This window comes from Chinchilla lanigera, unplaced genomic scaffold (genome assembly GCF_000276665.1).
Source record: "Chinchilla lanigera isolate Chin_1 unplaced genomic scaffold, ChiLan1.0 scaffold00026, whole genome shotgun sequence".
NCBI classification, from domain to species: domain Eukaryota; kingdom Metazoa; phylum Chordata; class Mammalia; order Rodentia; family Chinchillidae; genus Chinchilla; species Chinchilla lanigera.
In genome coordinates, this window is record NW_004955427.1 from 24,862,844 (window position 1) to 24,887,799 (window position 24,956).

A 24,956-nucleotide genomic window follows, 5' to 3' on the forward strand; every position below is an offset into this window, starting at 1 on the left:
CCGGGGGCGGGACGCCCGGCCGGCGTTCGGAGCTCCGGAGGCGCGGCACGCGGTCGGGGTGCGAGCGGGAGCGGCCCCTCGGTGAGGCCGCCGGGAGGTCTGGACCGGCCGACCGCTGGGAAGCGGCTACGGTGGGGTTCCTGGTCGGGCGGAGAAGGGGATGGGAGGGCCCCGCAGCCGGGTGAGGATCCGGGGTGAGAGGCACAGGAGGGTCCCCGAGTCCTCCCTCCCCGTTTTTGCTTGAGAGAAGCGGGCGGGTGCAGAGGTGCGTGGACAGGGAGGCGCGTTTGCCAGTTCGGTGCCTGGCGGCTGAGTGGTCGGTTTTGAAGGGCGGCTCTCTTACCAGAGTCTGCGTACGCGACAGGCTAATGAAGGGTTTCCTGACAGGAGAGCCAGGCTGGCGGTGCGAGACCGGCGCTGACGACCTTGTGCTTGAGGATGGGCTTCCTCACGGCCAGGCACCCACAGGGACAGTGGTCCGCCTCCGGCCCGGAGATCGGGCCCCAGGCTTAGTGGAAGGCAGGGGAATTCAGGATGCTGGCGGCGGGGAGGTGAGATGATGGTAGGAGTGAGGACAGGAGGCCACTGAGAGGTTGGAGAGGTCGGAGGATCGGAGGTCATCGTTCAGTTCGCACCGGTAGTTTTGAGTACGCGCTCTGCAGCAGGCAGAGCTCTAGAGACCAGGGATAAAGTAGCGAACAGAACGGACATCATCCCTGTGCTCACGGAGCTTGCATTTGGATGCCAGGTGGGAGAGAAGGGAGACCATAAAACAGTCGATGGCTACTAATTGTTAGCCAGAAAAAAAGCAGTTTAAAGGAGAAAGAGTGCTGAGTGGCTGCCATTTTGGACACAGTAGTCAGGAAAGACCTCTGACCAAGTAACACTGGAACACAGGCCTATGCAGGAAGTAAAGAGTGGACAGCACAGGTGTCGGGGACAAGTGTCCCCGGTGGAAGGCCCTGAGCTGGGTGGTGTTTGTCCTGTTTGAGGAAATGAAGCGGGTAAGGTGGGAGTGCTTTGATGGAGCACTAGCTTCAGGAGAGGGTAGAGGAAGAGGCCAGACCCCATAGGAGAGTATTTAGGGTTTTATTCTGAGATAGGAAGCCGTTGGGAGATTTTAAGTGGAGGTGTGACATAATCTCACGTTTTTAAAAACTGAAGCCGGGGATATAGCTGAGCGGTACAGCGCCTGCCTGGCAAGCACAAGGTGGTGAGTTCGATTCCCAGTACCAAAAAACCAAAAAAAAACCTGAAGAACAAGTGTGCTGCATTCTGTACACATGGTATTCCCACTGTGTGCCAGGCACATCCTTAGCAGAGCTCAAGAAAATGGCTATGATAAGGCAACGGTAAGGGGAGGACTCTAAGTTGGATTTCCTGGGGTCAGATTACTAAATTATTGAGGCTTTTCTCCTCTGTAAGTTGGGGTTAATAAAAGGCAGTCAGCTGACCAGCGTGTAGTGGTGTGAACGGATTGTTCATTCTGCATGGGCCCCTGGTGAGGAAGAGCAGGCTGGGTATTAGGAAAAGCAGCACATGTTATGAGGACGCAGGGTGAAACATGATGGGACTCTCCAGGGACAGCTGGATGGAGGGACAGTGGCTCTGCAGGGTGCAGCTGCATATTATTTCCACTATAGCCCTAATGACCACTGCCAGGCCCAGGGCCATGGAAGTGGAATATAGCCAGGCAGAGGACAGCACCACAGCTGCGGGTGCTGCGAGAGGGCCCTCATTAGTATGCGGGCAGCTGATACCCAGGGCTGAGGCGGGGAGCAGCAGCCTTGCCCTGGGAAAGTGGAGTGGTTTGGAAGTGGCCCTGCTCAGGGAGGGGCATCGCTCAGACCCCACCAAGTTAGCTCTGTCTTAGGGCAGGACACAGGGCTCCCCTGCCGCAGTGCCTGAGGGCAACTTGCTCTCCTTGTCGGGCAGGCAGGGCCAGAGTTGGTGGCTGAACCCACTCCCATTGGAAGCCATGGCAGCTTCTCGAGGTGGCAAGCAGGGACTCAGTTGGCAACACTGCTGGAAAGGATTCCTGATGCCAGGGGCAAAATGGCCTTGATCCAGAGGCTCAGCAGTTTGTTCTGTAAGAGCTCGTCCTCAGCTTGGGGACTCTGAGACTAGAGGGCTGGGGGTACAAGGGCCCAAGGCCACATGAGTTCAGTGTCCTCTCTCCTGGGGCCTTGTTGACACCTGACCCAAGAGGTCATCTCGTGTTCACAACCAAAGGCCTGAGTCTGGGCTACCTTCAGGGTCCAGGACCTGGGGACAAAGGCGGTAGTGTTTTGGCGAGGCTTTGTAAATGGGGCCTTTGAGGCAGATTTCTGCCACAGACTGTAAAGCCTGGTTGTACTTTTGGGTCCAGCGTTAAGCTGGAAAGTGTGGGGAGCGGTGGGGAGCATCCTGGGGCCGTGGATGGCTCTGAGGAGGTGTTCCAAGTGGCGTGGGGACAGGGCCGTGAGGCTGGTGGGGTGGCTGAGCCCCCATGGCCTCCTCTTCACCGGCGCGTATCAGTGGCTCCCACTGCCTGCTAGAATGAGCCAGGTCAGGCAGCCCGGGTTCTGGGGCCCTTTGGGATCCAGCCACCTTCCCTGCTGCCTCTTCGTAGGTGCAGCCCTGGCTGCACATCTCCTGTTCCTGCCACATCCCCTGCATGCGGAGCTCTCCCTGTCTTTTTTTTTTTTTTCCGGTACCTGGAATCGAACTCATGACCTTGCACTTGCCAGGCGGGTGCTGTGCCGCTGAGCTAAATCCCCAGCCCACCCTGTCTGTGTCGGAACTTTGCTGGTACCATTGCGGGCCAGCCCCTGGGGCAGCAGCATCTGCACAGGCCTGTGCCCCGCGGCAAGGTTCCTTGCTGCCTCCTGGTTGCTCCCAAAGGACTTCTGGGCTGTGAAGCTTTCTGGAGGGCTCTGTGGGTCACAGTCAGGAGACAAGCCATTTTCCTGAGCCCAGAAGCTAGGAGGAGGGAAGAGGCAGACGGTGACCATGCCCAGCACAGTTCGGGGAGGGCTGCATCCTCTCGGGGACACCAGGAGTGGCTCTGGTCCCTGGCATTAAGGCTGGGGCTTCTCGAGGAGCGGGGCTTGGTGCGCTGACTGCCTCGCTGTGGGACAGGTGCAGGAGAACTCGCCAGCACAGCAGGCGGGCCTGGAGCCTTACTTCGACTTCATCATCACCATCGGGCACTCACGACTGGTGAGGCTCCCCCACCCACTTCTGCTTGTTGAGTGGATGTGTCCCTCTGTCCTGTCCCTGCCAGGTGGGCTGGGGACAGAGGACTCTAGGAGGAGGCCACAAGCCTGTGGGGGGTGTGAGGGCTCTGGGCAGCGGCACACTGGCGCTTTGGACCCAGAGGCCTTTTGCGAGCTTTGTTGTGTTTGCTTGGTGGTTGTGGGGAGGTGTAGTGCCTGGCACTACTGGGAGGTGGGGGTTCCATCCATTGCTCCCCACCTCAGGCCTTGACCTGTTGCAGGGGCCTGGGCTGGGGGTCGGGGTGGGGCCTAGGAGTCAGCTATGCTGCCCCTGCAGAACAAGGAGAATGACACGCTGAAGGCCTTGCTGAAGGCCAACGTGGAGAAGCCGGTGAAGCTGGAGGTGTTCAATATGAAGACCATGAAGGTGCGCGAGGTGGAGGTGGTGCCCAGCAACATGTGGGGTGGCCAGGGCCTGCTGGGTGCCAGCGTGCGCTTCTGCAGCTTCCGCAGGGCCAGCGAGCACGTGTGGCACGTGCTGGTAAGTGTGAACGGCATGTGAGGGTGCAGGTGGAGTGTGCAAGAGCAGGCACCAGGGTGGGGTGGGCGGGGCGAGGGGCCGAGGCTGGCATCCCTGGCTGGCTGGCGGCTGCTCCGTCCTGAGGGCAGCTGTTAGTCCCTGGACAGCATGCCCTGCTTCTTGGTAGCCATGTGACTCTGGGCACTTGCTTACCTTCTAGGACCAGTGATGGCGACCCTTTTCGAGTTCTCAGTGACACAAAGAGCCCGCTATGGCACATGTGCCACAGGTTCGCCACCACTGCTCTAGACCTTGGTTTCTTGTTTTGAAAGGTGGGGTACTACTGTCTACTGGAATGGTGGCTATACTGCCAGAACACTCTTAGTGTCTTTTTAAATTTCTGTCTCCTCCCCCATACCTATCTATCTGTCTAGTTTTTGTGGTGTTTGTATGTAACTGACACATAAATGAACCTCAAATGGCTAAGCTATCATAGGTGTCTCTTCATAGGCACCAAGTGCGCCTGACACCTGTGCTCAGATGTTCAGTCTCTGGCTTGATGGAAGGACGGTCCCCAGGGCTGGAAGCCAGTTGCTTTCTGTCCTCCATCACTGGCTTCCTGGGGAGCTGGCTAAGTTTCCCAGCCTTCGTAGCCGGCCTGCAAAAGCCTGCCCATGAATAACACAGGGCGAATGATGCAGATTTCTTTGCATTTCCCAGGGAGACTGGGAGAGCGAGAGCACTGCAGCTTCCCAGGGGAGGAGGCGGTCCTCGGGTCTGGTGTTGCTCGCTGCCCTTGCCCTGCCTCTCACCCGGCGGTCTGGGTGCTGCAGGAGCCTGCCAGGGAACAGCAGGGCAGCTGGCCATTTGCTGTAGCCAGGGTTTGGTTTCTCTTTTCTTTTAGCGTGTTTTTCTTTAATTTTGGCAACTCTATGAAACATAGTTTAATTGTGGGGAAACAGGCTGGGAGAGGGGCAGCACTGTAACAAATGTTCAGTCATAGAGCCAGCAGGTGGTGAAGCCCGCTGAGCCCAGGGCCCATTCCCTGCCGTGTGCTGCCCTCTGCTGGGCAGTCTGTAGGCCTGGGGGAGGAGGTGAAAGTTGGCCGAGGCCCTGTCGGGCGACAGTGGACAGATGTCCTGCTGACTGCACGGTAGTGAGGCTGCTGGTTTGCAATTCTTCCCCAGGATGTGGAACCATCTTCACCAGCTGCCCTGGCCGGCCTGTGCCCCTACACAGACTACGTGGTGGGCTCAGACCAGATCCTGCAGGAGGTGAGGAACCCGTGGCTTGTCCTGCCCAGGCCCCCGGATAGAGTGTGAAAAGATGGGTGCCTTTCATGGGAAGTGGCTTATTTTGAGGCTTCCATCTGGTGCTGGAAGCAGTGTCAAGTGTTGTGTGTTTCTTGTAGTCTGAAGATTTCTTTTCGCTCATCGAGTCCCATGAGGGGAAGCCCTTGAAGCTGATGGTGTATAACTCCGAGTCTGACTCCTGCCGGGAGGTGACAGTAACTCCCAACGCAGCCTGGGGTGGAGAGGGCAGGTACTTCCCAGGGTTGGTGGGCTGTAGGGCTGGGCAGGTGGGCCTGTCTGGTGGGTATGGATTTCCAGAGTCCACTGGGCTGGGCCCTAGGCCTTGCCCTGGAACCCTTGCTGCCTACTGGTCTGGCAGTGCCCTTTTGGCCCCACCCGTAGCTCCAGGGTGGGGGCGGTAAAGGCAGAGAGGGCTGTGGCTTTAGCCAACCCCCTGGACTGAACGTTTCTGGCCCCTGGCAGTCTGGGCTGTGGTGTTGGCTATGGGTATCTACATCGGATCCCAACCCAGCCCCCTAGTCACCACAAGAAGCCACCTGGTGCCCTGCCAGCCGATGCCCCACCGCCTGGTGCTCCACCATCTCTACCTGATGTCCCCTCACCGGCACCCACCCCCCAGGACTCTCCTGGCCGAGAGACTGCTTCCAGGCAGAGTGACTACATGGAGGTATGCAGGGGTGCCTGTCACCTAGAGGAAGGGTGAGCTTTGCATGGGCCTGCCAGCTGCGGAGACTCAAGGCTGCCCTGGGGGTTGCAGTGGCCTCACCAGGGGCTTGTCTGCTTCTGGGATGCAGCAGGAGCAGGGCCCTGCGTGGGCCAGGAAAACCCTCCACTGGTCCTTCCACCCCTTGCTCAGAGGTGAGGGTGGTGGAGAGGTGCTGGGGGTCAGTCTCCATGGAGACTGAAAGCCAGGTGGAGCCTTGCTCTGTGCCCCCCCGCTGAGTGAGAGGGAAAGCTGGGCCTGGTTAGGATGCTGGGATGCCTGTTCTGTCTGATGGGTGTGGGCCTGGTCTTCTGGGCTGATGAGCAGTCCTGAGAGCGCCTCTGGGCACTGGCACTGGTGCCAGGGCACACTGGGATGTTCTCTCAAGGAAGGCTGACCCTCCTTCTGGGTCATTTATGGAGCCCCAGGAGGCAGCGCTGTGCTGGGGCCAGGTGGCCTCATTGTGTCGGCAAAGTGCTCCCTCTATAGAGTGTGGCCACTGCAGGGGAGGCCAGGCTTCCCAGTGGGACTGCATATCTCTTGTGGAGGGAGGGAGCGAGGGGGCACCATAGCTGTTTCCTTCCTGCAGGCAGAATAGCTCAAGGCAGTGGTGCGCTGGGTGGGTTGGAATGTGACACTACTCAAGGTGCTGTTTGGATTGGCCCTTCCATTTCTTTTTCCCTGGTGCCGCCAGGCCCTACTACAGGTACCTGGTTCCTTCATGGAAGGACAGCTCCCCGGGGCTGAGAGTTCCAGCCACAGCGCTCCAGACTTCGGGGGACTTCCATGTTCCCTGGAGAGTCTTCAGCCTCCACCTCCCGTGCAGCGAGTCATGGATCCAGGTACTAGGCAGGCCCTGGGGAGGAGATGGAGGAACCCCCCAGCTCTTGGTGCTGAAGTGGGCCCCAGGCTCAGAGCTGGACTTTGGCAGCACTGCAAAATTTTCCCTGGGCCTGCTGATTCCTCATGTCTCACATACAGCAAGACAGCTGCAGGTTGGGCATGGTGGTGCATGCCTGTAATCCCAGCACTAGGGAGGCTGAGGCAGGAGGATTGCTGCGAGTTTGAGATCCGCCTGGGCTTCGTAGTGAGTTCAAGGCCATCCATGTTAACAGTGAGACCCTGTTGCAAAAAAACCATAAAGAAAAAGAAAAAAAAAAAAACAGTTGCAGATCATCAATCCAGGGTATGGATGGAGAATTTGGAGTTCAGAAAAGAGAGCTGGCCTACTTCTGGTCACACAGCAGACTGGAGAAAGGCGGGCTCTGGGCCCACTGCCCCTGCTGTCCCATGATGACCAACTTTAGGCCTCTTTTGTTGTGCAGGAATAGCAGTGGGATGCTACTTGGGGTTGGGGAGGGGCTCACCAGAGGCTGGGGATGTTGGAGTCTTGCAGGCTGGCCAGCTAGATGCCCTGGGCACTGGGCAGGGTGAGGGTACCGTCCTGGCTTTCCAACAGTTGGGGTTTTGTGTTGCCCCAGGCTTCCTAGATGTGTCTGGCCTTTCCCTCCTGGACAGTGGCAATGCCAGTGTGTGGCCAAGCCTGCCTTCTTCCACAGTGGTCTCAGCCTCAGGGCCAGAGGACATCGGCTCCAGCAGCAGTTCTCATGAGCGAGGTGGTGAGTGACCAGCACCTTCCGGTGAACAGTGCTGTTGACAGCACTAATTGCTCAGCTGGGCTAGAGCTTGGCAATATCAAGGATCCATATACTTGCTCTCCTGTCTCCCGTCAGAGGCCGAGTGGCAGTGGGCGGGGCCAGCCGGGAGCTGCAGGCCTTCTGAGCTCCACCTTTGTGTTTCAGGGGAAGCCACTTGGTCTGGGTCAGAGTTTGAAGTCTCGTTCCTGGACAGCCCTGGATCCCAAGCTCAGCCAGACCACCTGCCTCAGTTAACTCTTCCTGACAGCCTCAACGCTGCAGCGTCACCAGAAGACGGGCTGTCTGCGGAGCTGCTGGAAGCTCAGACTGAGGAGGAGCCTGCAAGCATTGACAACTCTGATGTCAGGGCAGAGGCCGATGGGTTGGCCAGCCAGGCCGAGGTCTCTACCCCAGGATTACACTCTGGGCTGTGACAAGGTGCCTGAGGTTATTTTACCAGCTGTGTGCCCGGTCCTAGCCCTGTGTCCAGCTTCTGGGGCTGCAGCGCCATGCAACATGCAGGGATCACATGGCACTGCAGCCCATGGGGCTCTGGCAGGGACTCTGGTGTCTGCTCAGAGCTTGCTTCTAGCCTCCATGAGATGACCCTAGGGTGTTCGTCCTGCCTGCTGGGCCTGGGTTGGACGGCTTCAAAGGGGACTTCGGTGTTGGAGGGCTGGGAGAAGCACTCAGCTTGAGTATTTCCCAAGAGCTGGGCTAGGGGAGGCACAGGCAACCTCACTGGGTAGTGACAGGAGGCCATGCACCTTAGAACCAGCAGCCATCATGTCATGGGCTCCCCAGGAGGCAGCAGGCCCAGTCTCGACCTGTGTGAAGATGGGGTGAGTGAGGAAGGGGAAGAGTCCATGGCTTTGTAGGGCTGGTCTTGACCTTTCCTGTACAGCTCACGGTCCCATCTACTGGGAGGAGCCCCAAGCTCCAAGACTCCCCCGCTCCTGTCCTAATCACTGATTCCTTTGTCACTGGCCTTGTCCTTAGGCTGATGCCAGTCAGCACCGAAGAGGCTGCCCTTGCCCACTTCTGCCCCTCAGCAGAGGAGCCTCATGATGGGCTCTTCTTCCCCTGGCCTCTGAGCACACATCTAGTGTCCCCCGTGGTGACTCCTGCCAGCTCCCAAACATAAACAGCTATTGCCTCTGAATGTACAAAGCACCTTGGCAACCACAATGATGAAAAGCTACAGCTTTAAGTTCACCATCCTGAGTAACACTCAAGGCCAGCTCACCACCTGACTAGGCTTCTTTACAGAGCCCCAACCCCAGGAGCAAAGTGGGGGCCCAGACAAGAGTAGATAAGTGTCCTGCTGTCCTTTTCTGTAGTACCAGGGAAGCTGCTCCCCAAACCCCAAGTGCCTTTGGATGGCCCCTCACCAACTGAAGTCCTCTGCTGTTGACTGCAGTCCCCACCCTCCCAGTCACTGCCCTTTGCTAGTTACCAGGAACGCTGCCTCTGGCCTTGTCTTCTAACATCTGCCTTGCTGAGTTCTCACTTGTACGGGCACCATTTGTAACACACACACACACACACACACACACCCTGAACTGTGGGGCACCAAGGCCCCAAATTAGCAAACATTAAGTTCTAAGCACCGTGACTGCTTTTAAAGCCAGCCCTTGTCAGGCCTACCACAGCAGCTGGTGGGTGCAAAACAGTGAGGGCTGTGTGCTGGGTTGTCCAGGAGCCCAGTGTGGGTCTGCAGGAATGCCGGGAGCAGAACGGAGTCACCACAGGCCTGTGCAGGGCCCTGCGGCCTGTGGGCTGGCCCACGGTGACCCTCTCTGGCAGGTTCTGGCTCTTGCCCTCACTGCTTTTACTCCTTCCTTACCACTGGGGTAGCGTGGTTATCCATGCTGACTACCCCAGGGTGAACATGTGATCCACTATGAACGAAAATGGCAAGTAAAAACAAGTTTACTACACTTGGAAATATTTTAACTAAGTTCTTTATTCCATACAATTGTGAAATAAGATTTTTACCCTTTTGGCATTGCAGACCGTCAAATTTTCTGGAAACTGTTGGTTTGACTGGAAGGGAAAAAGTAACAACCATGCTGGGGTCAGATCTATGACAGGAAGGGACACAGTCGCCCAAGGCTCAGCACATGGCAGATGACCCAGCAAAACCGCTCCTTTATTTTTTTTCTGTTTTTGAGACAGGGTCTCACTATGCAGTTCAGGCTGGCCTTGAACTTACCATGTAGCCCAGGCTGGCCTCGAACTCTTGGCGTTCCTCCTGCCTCAGCATCCTGAGTGCTGGGATTCTAGGTGTGCGCCACCACATCTGGCCAAAACCTGCTCCTTTAACTCAAAGGCCCTGTGTGCAAACAGCTCAGGGCTGCTCAATGAGATTTTTTTTTTGCCATTTGTTCACAACTATTGCTAAAAAAAAAGTGCACCAAAAGTGCACTGTTGTATCTAACATAGAAAGGACTTTTAATAAAAAGAGGTTGGCTGCTCTCTGAGGAGGGGAGAAGGACCATTTCAGCTCCTTGGAAACGTGGCCATGTCTTCGCTTGCTTCTTTAAGGTGCAGGAGGCAATGACCTGTCACTTTCCAAAGCTCGCTGACCAGCAGTGAGGGAACGCTGCAGCTGTGCTGACCAGAGGATCTCGAGTAGTGAGGAATGGACCTGGGCCCATCAGCTGCCCTTAACTGAATCTGTGAAGATGCAGGAAACAAAAACCTTCTCCACCCCCTTCCCCAGTGCCTGCTGCCGTGAGGACAGGCCACACACGCTGGGAGACGACGGGACTGGAATAACTGCCCTCGGAAGGCACTTGTGCTTCTGGCTTCATGCAAGGAGGCTTGCTTATGTGGTTTTATGGGGGGTGGACTGCTGTTCTGTTCTGATACAAATGACCTTGGGAAGAATCCCAAGTATTTTCTGCCAAAAGTTGAAGTGTTTATCCCCAATAAGTTATATTCTGTACAAGATCCAAGTGACTCTATGAAAGCTTTAGATTGTTAGAAAGAACAGTGAAAAGATGATCCGGATACAGTTAACAACAAAAACCTGCGTATAAAATCCTGGAAAAACAAATAGCTTCACTTTCTAGATAGGAACTCACTGTGCTGTCCCTTTACTCTTGACACCAGACAGTTTAGGAAGCACTTGAATGCAATTAAACCTTCTTCTTGGTCTTACGTTTTGATGGTGTCACACTGCTTATCCAGAGCGGGAAGCCAGTTTCAGCTGCCTCTGCCTGGAGTAAAATGACACTAGAGCAAAGAGGGAATGGCTGAGCCTCCCTGGACCTGCGCGGGGCTCGGCATCACTGAGCTCGGACCATGCACGCGCTGCCCGGGGGTCATGTGTGCTGTGACCCAGCACCTGGAATCTCCACAGAGCTTCCTACAAGGGTACATCTGAGATGCAATATTAAAAACAAGCCCAACGCTCATCATTTATTATGAAATGGGCTGGCTCTCAAATTGTGCAACAGCAAATTACCATTAAAAATAACTGTCTTACATGGTGAAAACAATTTGACTTTTTTTATGACCAACTTGGAAAAAGCCTTCATAGGTACTGCAGGAATGAATGTACTCTTAGAAAAGCTACACAGCTGTGGGTTTGAAGTTGAAACACAGTGACAGGTGTGGTCAACCATGTTTTCTAACAAGTGCTAACAGACACAGATAAGGTCCTTTGAAAGGAGAGGAAGCGAAGTCTGCACTGGCCTGCGGTCAATTGTCTGTACAGCTGCAGGACAAAGTCTGCCTGGGGCTCTTCTGCCTCCACACTGCTTCCTGGGGCAGCTTAATCTACACTTGGAGACTGGTTTCTATATTACATCTCGATTAGTCACTTCAACTGAAAGAATCTCGGTCCATACCAAACTGGTCGTTAGAAGTCTCGCTCCCGCTGGGCTCGGTGGGCTTCCTAGGACTACTCTTGGGGCCGCAGAGGAAGGTAGTTAATGGATACCCAGGAGCACTGGCCCACCCTTCACGTGGATTTCTGGCGGTAATGCAGGGTGAGGTCACCACCACTTTTCCATATGAAGTGCTTCACTGTTCGAAGGTCCATATTTGGATCCAAAACCTAAAAAGCAAAAATTACATTAAAAATGTCGAAAGTCTCTGATGTTTAAAACTTTCATCCTCAAGTGAGGAGTTCTGGGTGACCCAGCTTGTCTGCCCTCCCTCATGCCTGGCAGTCTGCTCTTGCCATCACAGCTTCCCTGAGGCAGGTGTGACGCTGGGTACAGTGAGGTGTGCACTGTCTGTAGTGGTGCCAGAAATACAAGGCTTTCAGCCCTTCTCCAGAAATGCCTTTGTGATTTAGACAGTCTTTCCACTTCTCCACCTACCTCCACTCCACTCATGGACCTCTGTCTTTAAACCACTGGGTCCCTTGCCTGAAAACTCTCTTCAAGTAAAAAGGAGGTTTAGGGTGGTGAATATCCTCTAAAGGTCTGCAGAGACAGAGATAGGCAGAAGAGAGCCTCTCTGAAAGCAGAAGCATCCCCAAAATAACAGATTTGGGATCTACAATCATACCATACAGATAACGTAACCTTCTGAGCACCAGCACTAGAAAAAAATGGGGTTATGCTTCTTAAGTTTACTTACCTGGTCCTGGCACAAAAGTTCGATTTTTTCTTCTGCCAGCACAGCAATATCCTCCTCTTTCTCCTGTTCTGGTTTCTCATTATTAGAAGAGCTAGTGGTTTGAGATTCATTATCTAAGTTGATAATTTTCTCGTAAACATGTTCCATTACTTTTCGGACTTGGAGCATGTCACTAGCAGACAGTCTATCTCTGTAAAAGGAAACAGCACATTGTGGCGTCAGGAAGGATCACTAGCTATCATCTGTTCCATGTTATTTTTCTTTGGTGTCATCATCTTATAGCACACAATACAGAAACATGATCAATGATTTTAGTCACTGCCTTAACCCATGTTTTGCACTGTGGAAGGTTTTTCCTTTAGTGTCCTCTAAAGGTACAGATCATGTGCCACTAAATGAGATTCTTGAAATTTACACAGCACACAGAACAGCTACCTGGGTTTTAGTCCCCTAGACACTTCCACAAAGCACGGGCAAATGAAACACCCTGGAAGGGAAGGCAGGCCCAGAGCCTCTTGAGGCTCAGTTTCCCCTTGGCTCTCTCATTTGTCAGGCCTTCTACTAAATGTGAAGGTGGGACACGATGCCCCAGTTCAGACGGCCAGTCTCAGCCGTCTGCTTCAGACCACAGACGCAATGGCTGGGCTCGGCATCTGCAGTCAGGTGTTTCCAGCTTGACTCATTTATTCCCAAGACCTACTTCTGAACCTCTGACATCCGTTTATAATTGTCAAACTAAACTGCTAAGGTTTATGCTCTGAAAGCCATCAGTGCCTTAGTTTAGTTGAAGGGATGTAAAGGACTTGCCTTAAAGGACTTTTGGATTCAAGTGGAGGGAAATGTGTGGAAGGGAAAGCAGGGGAACAGACAGCAACATGTTTACAGCCAGGTGTTAATAGTTACTGAACTCTCATGGGTCAGTGGTACTCGTTATTCTGTTTTCTTTGTGTAAGGCTGCAGGTATCTTCGGCACACTCCCACTTCCAAATCCCTGATCAAACTGGGTCTTGCACTTGCAATATGTATCTCCTGAAGTTCTACCCATCCTTACATTTCCAGCTTTAATTCCACGTCCTTCAGGAAGCCTTTTAGGAAAAGTCCAGTGAAAAACTTTTCTTTTCCCCACTCACATTATTCCTTAAGTATCATAAGAGCAGTTATACACAAGTTCTGTCCTAAATGAGTTTTTGTAAGAGGCAAAATCCATCAATATTATAAAGTTGCCTTAGCTCTAGTACTTGTCTCCTATGTTATAAAGCAAACCATAAGGAAAGAGTTCTCTCAAGTAATGAATTAGATCAAGGAATAACATGATACTAAATGTACTTACTTTTTTAAGGTTTTTGCTCCTGAAGATGCATGAGGTTGGAGGTAGAAAGGAATTTTGTTGAATTTGGGCATGTTTTTCTGAAATATTGAAAATTAAAAAGGTGTAATAGTTTCTATTAGCTGACAAACTAAAATGCTGTCAATAGGAAAACATAATTTACAAGTAATTTTATAAGTAATTTTGTGTAATTTATAATAAGCTATCAAATTAAGTCAGCCTTAGAGAAAATCAGAAAAGTAGGTTTATTTATTTATTTTTGAAAAGTAGGCTTAGTTTTGTGATAAAAGATATGTAAAGACAAACCACATGTAGTATTAGTGGGCATATGAATTGAAAACATGGCTCTTCTTCAATAAAAGCACAACGTATTAAAGGGAAATAAAGTGAAAAACTTTAATTTTTACATAATCAAATTGAACCATTATGGCTTAGAGTTCCATATTCTGTTTAGGTATTTCCCACTCCAGAACAGTGAAAAAATGCTTTATATATATATATATATATATATATATATATTTTTTTTTTTTTTTTGGTTTTTCTCCGGTACCAGGAACCGAACTCACGACCTTGCGCTTGCCAGGCAGGCGCTTTGGCGCTGAGCTAAATCCCCAGCCCCCTTTTTTTATATTTTCTTTTAGGGCCTTTATGGTAATTTTTTTGTATATAGGTCTTTAATATGTTAGAGTTTATTCTTTTCACTTGGCAAAAGACACCATGAACAACTTGGTAGGCTGAGGCAGAAGGATCGCTGCAAATTCACGGCCAGCTTGTGCTACACAGTGAGTTTAAGGCCAACCTGAACTACATAGTGAGACTGTCTCAAAAACAACCAAAAAAAAAAGGAAAAAAAGAAAAAAAAGAAAGAACACCATGAACAAAGCACTGTAAAAGTTTGAGAGACACAGCGGATAGCCAAAGGATTAATATTCAATATAAAGAACTGCTACAAATCTGTAAGAAGGACAAACAATTAATAGAAGAAATACAAATGGCCAATAAGAAGAGATGCTTAAACCTCACTATGATTTTTTAAAAGTCCGTATTAAATAATGAAATAAAATCTGCCTGTCTTATAACAAAGATTATATCTGGCATTGTATCTGGCATTGCTGGGGATGGTGGTATACACCTATAATCCCAGCATTTGGGAGGCTGAGGCAGGAGGATCATTGTGAGTTCAAGGCCAGCGTGAACTACATAGTGAAACCCTGTCTCAAAAAAACCAACCCCTCCAAAAACCCAAAATATCTGGCATTGTGTGGGTGTGGGAAAAGGGCACTCAAGTCTGTCAGTGAGAGTGTGAACTGGTACAACTTTTCTGGAGGGCAATTTAGCAGAATCTGTCAAAATTCAAAATGTACGGCGCACCCTTTGATCCAGCAATTCCACTTCTAGGAATTTATGCTAAAAACTCCACAAAGGTATATGTACAAGGATGTTTACTGCAGCACTGTTTGTAAGTGGAAACACCGGAAACAACCCAAATGGCTGTTAACAGGGGACCGATAAAATAAATCAGGGTACAGCTATACTATGGGATATTATTTAGTCAAAATGTTGCGTAAGAGTATGTAAAAGAGATTTTGTGCAAAATAAAATGAACTATGTGTATATGTGTGTGTGCATGTGTGTGCACAGGAATAATATCTACTTGTGTGTGCAAAGAAAAAAGCAACAAGGGCTGTGCACTGACCTGTGTGTAGTTGTTATCTCGGGGAGGAAGGTAGGGAGCGGGAGAGGAGGCATGACTGCAGGAGAGGGGCATTTTACTGCACTCATTTATTACTTTATTAAATAGGTACATATTATTGTTATAATTAAAAACCAGTAGAAATAGAAATACACATACAAATAATTATTAGTGCTTCAACTCTGGAGCTGTAGGGAAGCAGACAAGAGTCTAGCTTTTAGTCAAGTTTAAGGTTATAGGGGCTGGGGATTTAGCTCAGCGGCAAAAAGCGCCTGCCTGGCAAGCGCAAGGTCGTGAGTTCGGTTCCCGGTACCGGAGAAAAACCAGAAAAACCAAAAAAACCAAGTTTAAGGTTATACTGTCTAGGGCAATTCTCAGTTTTATGACGTGTAAACAATGAAAGGGGAAAGTGAAAGCAGAGGACACTTACGTCCACAGTGATGTCAATCACCCATTGTGGCACTGTCTCATTGAGAAGCATCGACTCGGTCTCACCCCCGGAATCTCTGCAGAGCAGCCTAAACAAAATTCATCAGGGAGTGAGTGAAAGGGCCAGCACAGGTGACAAAATCATTGTTCACAAGAGCTCGGGGGAGGAACCTCAAAGACTGCTGAGGAAGTCCAGCCAGGCAGAGTGACTAACAGCTAAATGGCAAAGCAGGCCCCAGTACTCAGGCTGTCAGATTTTGAGGCCAGACATCCACTACAGTGGCTTCTCTGAATCCTTGGGTCAAAAAGGAGAGGATGGGCATAAGCAAAACACTACAGAAAGGTTTCCTGACAGTGCTACTGTACACGGCACAGAACTCCACAAGCAACGGGGCCGGTGACAACTTTTCAGGAAACCACCGTGAGGGTGGAGGATTCTCAGGGGCAAGCCATGTGTTTTCCTCATTCCTGCTATCAATGGGAAATCAGTGAGCTCTCCCCCTGGCTCCACCACAGTACTTCTGGCAACCTGGAGTGCAGGCTGCCAGACCAGCATTTCTCCTCGAGGGTCCCACAAAAGACTGCTTGGCTTCCCAGGTTGGGCCATGTCAGCCATAGCAGCTCCTGAGAGCAACCTAGCTCATTTTGCCAGTTTGGCTCGAAGTGCATCACATACTGATGCTCTCCTGTGGGCAGGGCTTTCTGGTGATGCCATCTGTTCTGACTTGGCAGTCACACCAGCGAAGTGAGAGGAAGTAAGAGTTTCCTGGAGAAACCATCAGAGAAGCTGCCTGTCAGAATGGCAGTGTCTGCCTCATTCTAATACCACAGCTGCTGCTTTTCAGCCGTAATATGGTTTGACGGCATCAGAGGTTTAACTAGCTCATGGACATGGAAAGTTTTCCAAATTCCTGACATTCCCACAAGTTGGCAATAAACCACTTCTAATGTGTGTGTGAGCCAATATTTTTAGCAAATAGGAGCTCCCTTAGGCAGGACCTGCGGTCCTTCTTACCCTACCTGAACAGTGTTCGACCTCCCGCTTCACCAAAGATCACAGGTGTATGTGGGGGCACTTGAAAATATCCATTTCCCTTCTGTACTCGGTTTTCCTGTTCCCCATTTACTAGAAAAAGATGAAGGTGGTGTTAGTATCCAGGGGTAGGGCTAAAAAAACAAATTCTACACATTTAATTTCCATAAGCTTCAAATATTGCAAGATTTTAAAAGTCACAAGTCCCAGAATGCTGGGTGTGGTGGCACACACCTATAATCCCAGCACTTGGGAGGTTGAGGCAGGAGAATCACCATGAGTTTGAGTCCAGCATGGGGTACAGAGTGAGTTCAAGAACAGCCTGAACTACATAGGGAGACCCTGTCTCAAAAAACTAAAAAACCAAGAAGGTCCTGTAAGTCAGCCAGAGTTTGAAAAAAAAACAAAAAACAAAGGTTAAATCCCCGAAAATGAGAAACATGGCAACTTGTGTTGTACAGTATGAGAAATGACTGTACTCTGAAATAAATGAGATTAATGTTTGATATTCACAACAAAACTGTAACTAGTTACTTTAGCCACACGAAAGTCTAGGATACCTATTTATAAACGGTTTTTTTCTCTGTTCCCACCCCAACTTTCTCTTCCCTCCAAAACATTTCTTCAGGAAAAACATGTTTGATGGCAGCCATAGCTAATAAAACATAAGTATACTGAAATACAAAATCCTCAAAGGGGATGTAATTTTTATTGTTATCTACAGACTTCATGCCCACTCTTCTTTGTAATCATCTCAGCCAAGAGCAGCTGGCCCCGTGTGGCAGTTCATTCACAAACAGTACCCTAAACACACGGAGCAGAGTCTTGCCCTGACATGCTACAGCACTACTGGGGCCTCTCTCACAGCACTCAGCATTTCTCCTCAACCTCAGAATGCTTATGGAAGTAGCTCTCTGCTAGCAGACCGTGAGCCCTGAAGGACAGGGCCCATGCCCATTTATCTTTACTAAGCCCCCTGCATCTTGCTACGGGGCTCTGCAGACTGAATGACTGCTCACAAAGCCCACTCTAAACAGTGCTGGAGTAGCCCTGAGCGCAGCACAGGCACACAGACAGGTGGAGCAGGCAGTGCTCTGCGCTGTGGGTGAGAAGGTGGGCAGAACTGGCCTTGCTTTCCCATGGCAGTTTGACTATAAGGATGATGTAAGGTTTTTGGTGATTCTTTTCTTTATTCCCCCCACTCACAGCCTAGATCTAAGGGGTGCTATTTCTGATTACTTAATCCTTATTGTTTATTTGGGCCTTTCAGAACATCCTAGGTAACTGGAAATAACCTATGGACAGCTACCGAGCTGGTTAAGTGTAGAGCTCACATCAGAACCTAGGTTTCTAGGCCCTCTGCAGAGATATCTTTGGTTTCTCTGGCTCCCAGTCCACGGGACAGTTCTGGCAGGGACTGAAGTGAGCCGGATGATAGAAAAGCAAAGCCCCCAGGGGTGGACAGTACCCTCTATTTTTTTTTTTTTTTTGGTCTTTTTGAGACAGGGTCTTGATATGCAGTTCAGGCTGGTCTTGAGCTCACTTTGTAGCCCAGGCTTGCCTCAAACTTGCAACGGATCCTCCTGCCTCAGCCTCCCCAGTGCTGGGATTACAGGCATGTGCCACCACGCCTGGCAGTATCCTCTCTCTAAAAGGGGCACCAGCAGATTGGGTTTTCAGGGAAGCATGAAGCCCGTCATCACTGCGGAGAGATTTAAATTCCACAAATCATTATGGATGAATATGTCAGTCAGAAAGAAGTCCCTGGCAGGAAGTATTTGCCACTGTTGCTCACTCCTGGTGGTCAGCAGAGAATCCTGAGCAGGGTGAGCCTCAGCAGGTGGGACTTGGTGACTCCTCACCCAGCTGTTGGGTTACACATGTGATGTGAAATGGAGTTCTTCTTTCCCCTTCCTTTAATCAAGGCAAGCCAAATGTATACTTCCAAAATATGTTCTCTGCTGCCCAAGGAAAGTTATAGCCACTGTCTGTGGTGCATACACCTTTATAACACCCTTAGTGACATTGTTTACATACAGTCATTCATGTACCCTGGCACTTCTGAGTCTGAAATCAGTCAGTCAAAATCAGGTAGATCGTCAGGCTAGGTAATGTAGCATTTCAGGCCAGTATGAACCATGACTATGCAACAGTAACCTGGCTTTCTGGTGTAGCTAATTAGAGAGTTTGGGAGGTAAATCCAGAAGGTCACATAAACACTGAGAAATATTTTTAGAATAAGCCTAAGGTGCCTAGTTTTAAGGCAAAGGTCACAGAGTTTTATCTGTTTCGAGCAGTTTCTCTTACTGAAAAACACACTGCATGGTCATCTGCTCCTTTGGGAACCTCAGTGTCAGTTAGCACCACATACTTTGACAAGCTGAAGGGAAGAAAATTAATTGGGCACAGCACAAATATTTACTGTCACATTTTAGCCAATGGCTTAAGCACCTTTTGATTCTGACATTCTTGTCCATTATCTAGTGAATGAAAAACACTAACCATGGTTTACTTCATTTTCTTCTTCATCCACTGGACTCACATGTGTTCTAGGCCAATATTCTAAGAGTGCCTGGAGTAAAAGTCCTCCTAAATTCACTGCAAAAGTTAGTTAAAAAGAAAACAATGGAAAACACAGTTAATTAGTTGTACTTTAAAAACAGAAGTAACAAAATACAAATTTAAAGTTTTCACATATTCTCATGCTAAAATCTTAATCCAATGCTAGTATTCAAAATCAAGACTTAAGAGATTTTACCAAGCCTGTTAGTTTCATCTTAAAATGTTTAAAGCAATGATGATAGAGAGCAAAAATATTCTACATGTTTGTTCAGAACAGCCATTCTCTACAAACAAACGAAACCAGAATCACATTCTTAAAGTACTACTGCCATTACAATTGTATTTGTACACACGGGATACTTGCATTTTTTTTTCTCTCCGTGGCACCCCGGAACAGGCATGGTACCCGCCCCCAGGGCTGCCAAGAGCTGCTCTACCCCTGTTCTGGGTGCAGATATTTGTTTCCATGTACAGTACCACATTCTTAGCACATTGATCAAGGGTGTAAGTGATTACATTTAAGGGACCCTGACCAAGATAATTATACAGCACAAAACAGCATGTATCTACCTTCTCTTTTGGAGGAGGAAGTGACGGACAGACAGAACTCACGTTTTGGGTCTGAGCCGTCAGGGCTGCTGAAGCCAGCATCTTTTGCAGAAACCCAAGCAGCAAAGCAGTCACTCTCATCCAGAGTGATAGTCAGCATCTGCCAAGAGAGGAAACCACTGTGGTGTCCCATCTTGAGTGCATTTCAAAGTAAGTCTCTACACCTTTATCTACGTGTACTATTTGATTAAAACGTTAGGCTAAAGATTCAGGGACCAACGGAGGTGTTTCATGTGATCCAACCCAACTATAGTTTACGAGATACCAAAGGATACCAAAGGCATTTAAACTACAGTCTGAAATATTAACATGAAATTTTTTCTCTCACACACTTAAAAACAAAGAACTTTGTAATTAAGAGTAATTATGAATATGCTTGAAATCTTTAATATCAAATTATACAAGGATCAACTGCCAACTTACCCCTGTTTTTAAGTCTACTGAGAACCAGTTTGGCACATACACCATTTTAAATCTTTTCTTAATTTCATCTTCAAAATCCACTTTGCCCAGATCTTCAACTTTACATGCCTATACATAAAAAAAGTATGACCAACATTAAGTGATGAACTGACTAGATTCTTACTTTGCTATTCAAAATTTTACATATATTTGCCTAAATGAAATACTGTAGCTTCTAAAATACATTTCAAAAAGAATGTGGTTAATTTATATCTTGAGGCATTTACCTTTAAGTGACTATATGCTGTTACTAAAATTTTAAATTCAGAAAACATTTTTTGGGGAGTTTTAATTTAATTTTGTGATGCATTAATACCATCACATTCCTCTGGAAGCAATGTCAAATGAAACTCAAAAGAAGGGGAAAAAAATTCTCCAAGTAACCAGCGAGTAAATACTAACTTAAGAGAACCATGAAGTTACCCTTAGACAACAGCTAATACAATACAGGCAGCAATCTGTGAGTTTCTTTCTTGACCACTGCAATCCATCCTTATTTGTTTTCTCATTCCCTAAGTACGTGTGGCCCCCAAAAGCGTACCCTGAACTTCCACTGGTGCCCAACGGTATATCCAAGTACAGCTCCTTCAATTCTGAACCACACCACATAATGTTCCCTCCACTATCTCATCTCAACCACAACTTGGCTCCTTCCTCAGAGTCCTTCTTTATCAGCGGTTGTCTCAAAGGGAGACCCCACTTACTCTCTCAATTTCCACTGCTGCCCAGGTGCCACCTGGAGACCCCTGCAGAAACTCCTCCTTCTCTAAGGCCCATGCCATTTACTTGTGGCAAAGCACACACACCTTTCCCTCACTGCCATCCAGCAGACCCACGGTCATTCTTCCTTATTCACCCCATGCTCGAGCCCTGGCTTCCCATCCAGCAGTGCCCCTTAAGTACTTGCCTTCATCCCAGCAACATCTACACCCACATGGACAACACACGTGACACAGTGGCGTCTCAATTCCTTGATAATATTGCCACTGTAAATTCACGGCCTCCAATCTCAAATAGGTCATTCTTGCTATCCGAGATTCTTTTCTGCTTCTCAAGCCTGTTCTCCATAAGAACTCTGTCAAGCCTCTACTCTCATCATATACTGGATTTGCCACCTCCCCGACTACTGTCAGCATATAATTGTAACACCTTGAAAAAAAGAAAGAGGAGCCCTGATAGAATTCCCTTAACTTTCTGCTCCCATTCTTCGGGTACAAGGAAAAAGGAACCCTTCTGGCTGTGCCCTGGATCTCATCACCTTTTGGTTCTTGGGATCTTGTACTACCATCAACCTTCCTGTGTCTCTACTCTTGCTTGGCTTTATTCTCTGTAAGTAGTGAGACATGCTCAAATTTTTCTACCTTAAATTCCCAACAAATAAAAAACAAAACCTGCCTTTGGGTCCTCTTACCCGTAACACTCTAGGTACTGCATCTCCATGTGTTCCTATCCCCTTGCAAGTTGAATAATTCAAAGACTATCACTGCTCAGGTTCTCTCCCTTCACCTCCCAACTGCTACTGAATCCCTCCACCTGGCTTTTGCCTGCAAGATTCTCTTGCAGAAGCCCTTTCATTACTGATTAAATCCATGTTAGTATCCATATTTTAAATGAACTTTCAGTTGGCTGATGCCACGAATCACAAGCCCCTTTCTGAAACACTCAATTAGTTCTTGAGGGGCACTGGCTCCAGCTTTTTTGTCCATTTCTGTCATGCATCTTTGTGGCTTTCTTTTTCCAACACCCTAACAACAGCAATCACCTAGTTTATTCTCTTCTTAGTGTAGACACGTATCTTAGAAACCCTAACATTCCCCATGACATCGATTCTAATCTACAAGCTGATGACTGCTGGATGGTTTATCCAGCCCAATTCTTTTTTTTTTTTTTTATTGTAAAGCGTAAAAGAAGGACAACATAGCAATAGGGGGATTCACTGAATCCAGCCCAGTTCTTTAACCTAGGTGCTAGACTGCAGAGTGGCCTGCCCTCCAGACGCTTCTACCCAGATATCCCATATAAATTCAAATCCAGGGGCTGGGGATTTAGCTCAGCGGCAAAAGCACCTGCCTGGCAAGCGCAAGGTCGTGAGTTCGGTTCCCGGTACCGGAGAAAAACAAAACAAAACAAAAATTCAAATCCATCATCTTGATCAGCATATTGCTTTTCCCCTACCACCCACTTTCAGCTTTATATATTCCCTATATCACTTTCATCCACCAAACTCTGCAGTTCAGAAAACTGGAACTCATCCTTGCTTCTTCCTTTCCTTCATATTGCCTCATTTCCCCCCATTTTCCTTGTTTCCATCCTAGTCCAGACAAATGCCACCTTTCAACTGTATGACTACAACAGCCTTCTAACTGGCATGTGCCAGAGACAGTGCTAATAGTTCTTAAACATCTCTTCAAGTCTGTCTAGACATAGGCACCCCCTCACACATTAGGAATGAAGACAGAGGTTTAGAGAAGTTCAACATGTTCCACAGATCATTTTACTAGAAGCTGAAAGAACCAAGACTAGAATGCAGCTCAAACTCCTGTGTATGAGTTTTAACACTTTTGACTCTCCTAAACTGCTTACGGTTATGTTTAGGTCTAGCATCTGGGTATAGGAAGCTCTCAGGTCACACAGAAATGCTAATCATGGCACATGTCAGCTCAGAATCCCACCTGAGTAGAACTTCCCCCTACTCACACAGGACTATCCTCAGGCATCAGCTAAACAAGAATGGGCACCAGCCCAGAGAGAAAATCGATCTCAAAAAGTAGCTGGCTTGATCAGATTCTTTGGAGACAATTAGGTGCTGGGCAGCATGAAGTGAAGCCCAGTCTTAAGACAGAGATAAGGCCACATTACTAGTGGAGTTTCAAAGAGAAGAATCAAGACATTCTGCTGATGAGTTCTTTAGGGATGTACTAGATCCTACCAACCACCATGGGACTCCTCTTTGAAACAAATCTGGGTATCCAATCCCCTGACAAGCAGCTCTCTACTGTGAGAAAAACACCAGACTTCTGACAGCCACTGCAAACTTTCCACTCAAGTAACTAAGGCCTCTTGTTCCAAAGCCACACTCACTCTGCAACTGTTTCATAATGGACTTCTCACATAACTGTCCCACAGGGAGGAAAAGTAGTGGTCAGGCAAAGGTTTCTGTTCAGAGATGGTTCCTTTTTCCTCAGTAATAAGCTTGCTTATCTTTCTTCAGATAGCAAAGTTAATTTAAGTGACTCTCTTCTTCATCATTAGTTTAACCAAAACACTGGATCTTTTCAAGTCTTCTTTTACGTCTTCTTTCTCTCTCTACCATTAGATCCTCAAAACATGATGCTTAAGACATGTCTTCCAGCTTCCAGAATCCCATTACATACATGACTACTACTCTGAACAAGGTATTCCCTTGCTCTAAAATTATCTAGTATTCTGCAAGGGGTACCAAAGAGAGGTCAACTGTGGGCCCTGTGATTTAAGACTCTTTGGGAAAAGACCTAAACGCCATGTTTTACCCTTACAACTCCACTACTCCCTTATATTTACTCTCATTTCCAAATAAATAAAACCAATCACTTTAGCTAGAAAAGCATGTACCTCCCCCTCTTCAACACCTCTGTCACTCATGCCTTCCTGAAATGCCCTCTCCCCATTAACCTTTAAGCCCTTGTTCAAATGATTTTCTCTCTCATGAAGCTCTCTTGATCTCTCCAGTTGTAAGTACTGTAACCGCCCTGTCCATAAGTTATTGTGTGATGTTTATTCTTTAAGGTTTTTACCATGTTACTCTTTTCCCTCCTACTACAGGGGATTGTGGTGCAGATTTTTCCATCATTTATAATCCTCAAACAGTTCTCTGTTCATCATTAAACCGAGGAAATATTTGTTGGGTAAATGAATAAATACACCAACAGCATTATGGGACATTAAGTGACAGTGCTGTTTTTAGAATGTGGTTGAATAGCTGAATGCACCTCAACTATTCTGGGGAATAGAGGGTAACGTGACCCAGGGTTGTACTCTGCTTGTGTCAGAGATGCTCAGTGATGGCTATAAATCCTAAGAAACAGCAAAACTTATTTTATGTACTTCAGCGGCTTTCAGTGTAGGGTGATTCTGTATCTTTCTTCCCTCCAATCATCTGGCAATATCTAGAGACAAGTTTGGCTGTCACAACTTGGGTGGGTGGGGGACTAGTGGAAGTTCGTGGGTAGAGACTAGGGATACTGCTGAACATACTACAGTGCACAGCCCAGCTGTCCCCACAACTGAAGAATTATCCAGCACAAATATTCATTCTTAAGGTAAATCAGCATATAGCACAACTTGTAGAACACTAATCAGAGAAAATAGTTCCATTCAAATAGTTTAGGTGCTTAAAAAGATAAACTATGTACTTATTTAACATTCATATAATAAAGTACCCTCCCCCCAAAAAAGTTTTATTACAATTCTTTACCTATCTGTTATATTTAGTAACATAAAAGGAAAAACAGATACATAATGCAACAACCTGTATATAATACTAAAAAGATACTTACCTTCAATACATCCCAGTATGCCACGTTATTATTGGTGTCTTTGGTTAATATATGTCTCTTATCATTAAGAATGTGACACTGAATAATACTAGCACCCCCTAAAAGGGGGGGGAAAACAAAATTAGCAAGCAAATCCTTCTTATTTAAATTCAGAGTATATTACTGGCATGTAACAGGAATATAAGCTATGTTAGCCACTAGAAAAAAAAATAAAAACTAGCAGATTATATAACATATAAAGCACTTTAAGGCCAATCAATTATTTGTGATTTATTATTTGAACTTATTAACATTCAAAGAAAAACTGATTTTATTATAGATTATAGATTAAAGAGCTCTT

The 24,956-nt window shown here is 48.1% G+C and overlaps 2 protein-coding genes across 6 annotated transcripts in view; one reads left to right on the forward strand and one right to left on the reverse strand.

Annotated features, from left to right (window-relative positions):
• Gorasp1 (golgi reassembly stacking protein 1, 65kDa) overlaps positions 1-10,867 on the forward strand; it is an 11,458-nt gene extending 591 nt beyond the window's left edge. Inside the window, exons 2-10 of one of the 3 annotated variants that reach the window (XM_005386568.2) lie at positions 3,121-3,201; positions 3,535-3,738; positions 4,905-4,991; positions 5,129-5,259; positions 5,493-5,697; positions 6,428-6,575; positions 7,215-7,352; positions 7,536-7,808; positions 9,918-10,867. In XM_005386568.2, coding sequence (XP_005386625.1) covers positions 3,121-3,201; positions 3,535-3,738; positions 4,905-4,991; positions 5,129-5,259; positions 5,493-5,697; positions 6,428-6,575; positions 7,215-7,352; positions 7,536-7,804 — 1,263 coding nt within the window. In that variant the 3' untranslated portion in view covers positions 7,805-7,808; positions 9,918-10,867. Of the gene's footprint in view, positions 1-3,120; positions 3,202-3,534; positions 3,739-4,904; positions 4,992-5,128; positions 5,260-5,492; positions 5,698-6,427; positions 6,576-7,214; positions 7,353-7,535; positions 9,311-9,917 lie in introns of those variants that run through there. The other 2 variants (XM_013515076.1, XM_013515077.1) reach the window with 2 other exon arrangements.
• The window catches only part of Wdr48 (WD repeat domain 48), a 44,076-nt gene continuing 29,892 nt past the window's right edge, over positions 10,773-24,956 (reverse strand). For all 3 annotated transcript variants that reach the window (XM_013515075.1, XM_005386566.2, XM_005386567.2), the window contains 9 exons: positions 24,617-24,714; positions 20,043-20,150; positions 19,623-19,719; positions 18,951-19,046; positions 16,436-16,541; positions 15,417-15,504; positions 13,297-13,373; positions 11,967-12,156; positions 10,773-11,436 (listed from right to left, as the gene is read on the reverse strand). In XM_013515075.1, the coding sequence (XP_013370529.1) occupies positions 11,341-11,436; positions 11,967-12,156; positions 13,297-13,373; positions 15,417-15,504; positions 16,436-16,541; positions 18,951-19,046; positions 19,623-19,719; positions 20,043-20,150; positions 24,617-24,714 (956 nt within the window). In that variant the 3' untranslated portion in view covers positions 10,773-11,340. The remainder of the gene's footprint in view (positions 11,437-11,966; positions 12,157-13,296; positions 13,374-15,416; positions 15,505-16,435; positions 16,542-18,950; positions 19,047-19,622; positions 19,720-20,042; positions 20,151-24,616; positions 24,715-24,956) is intronic.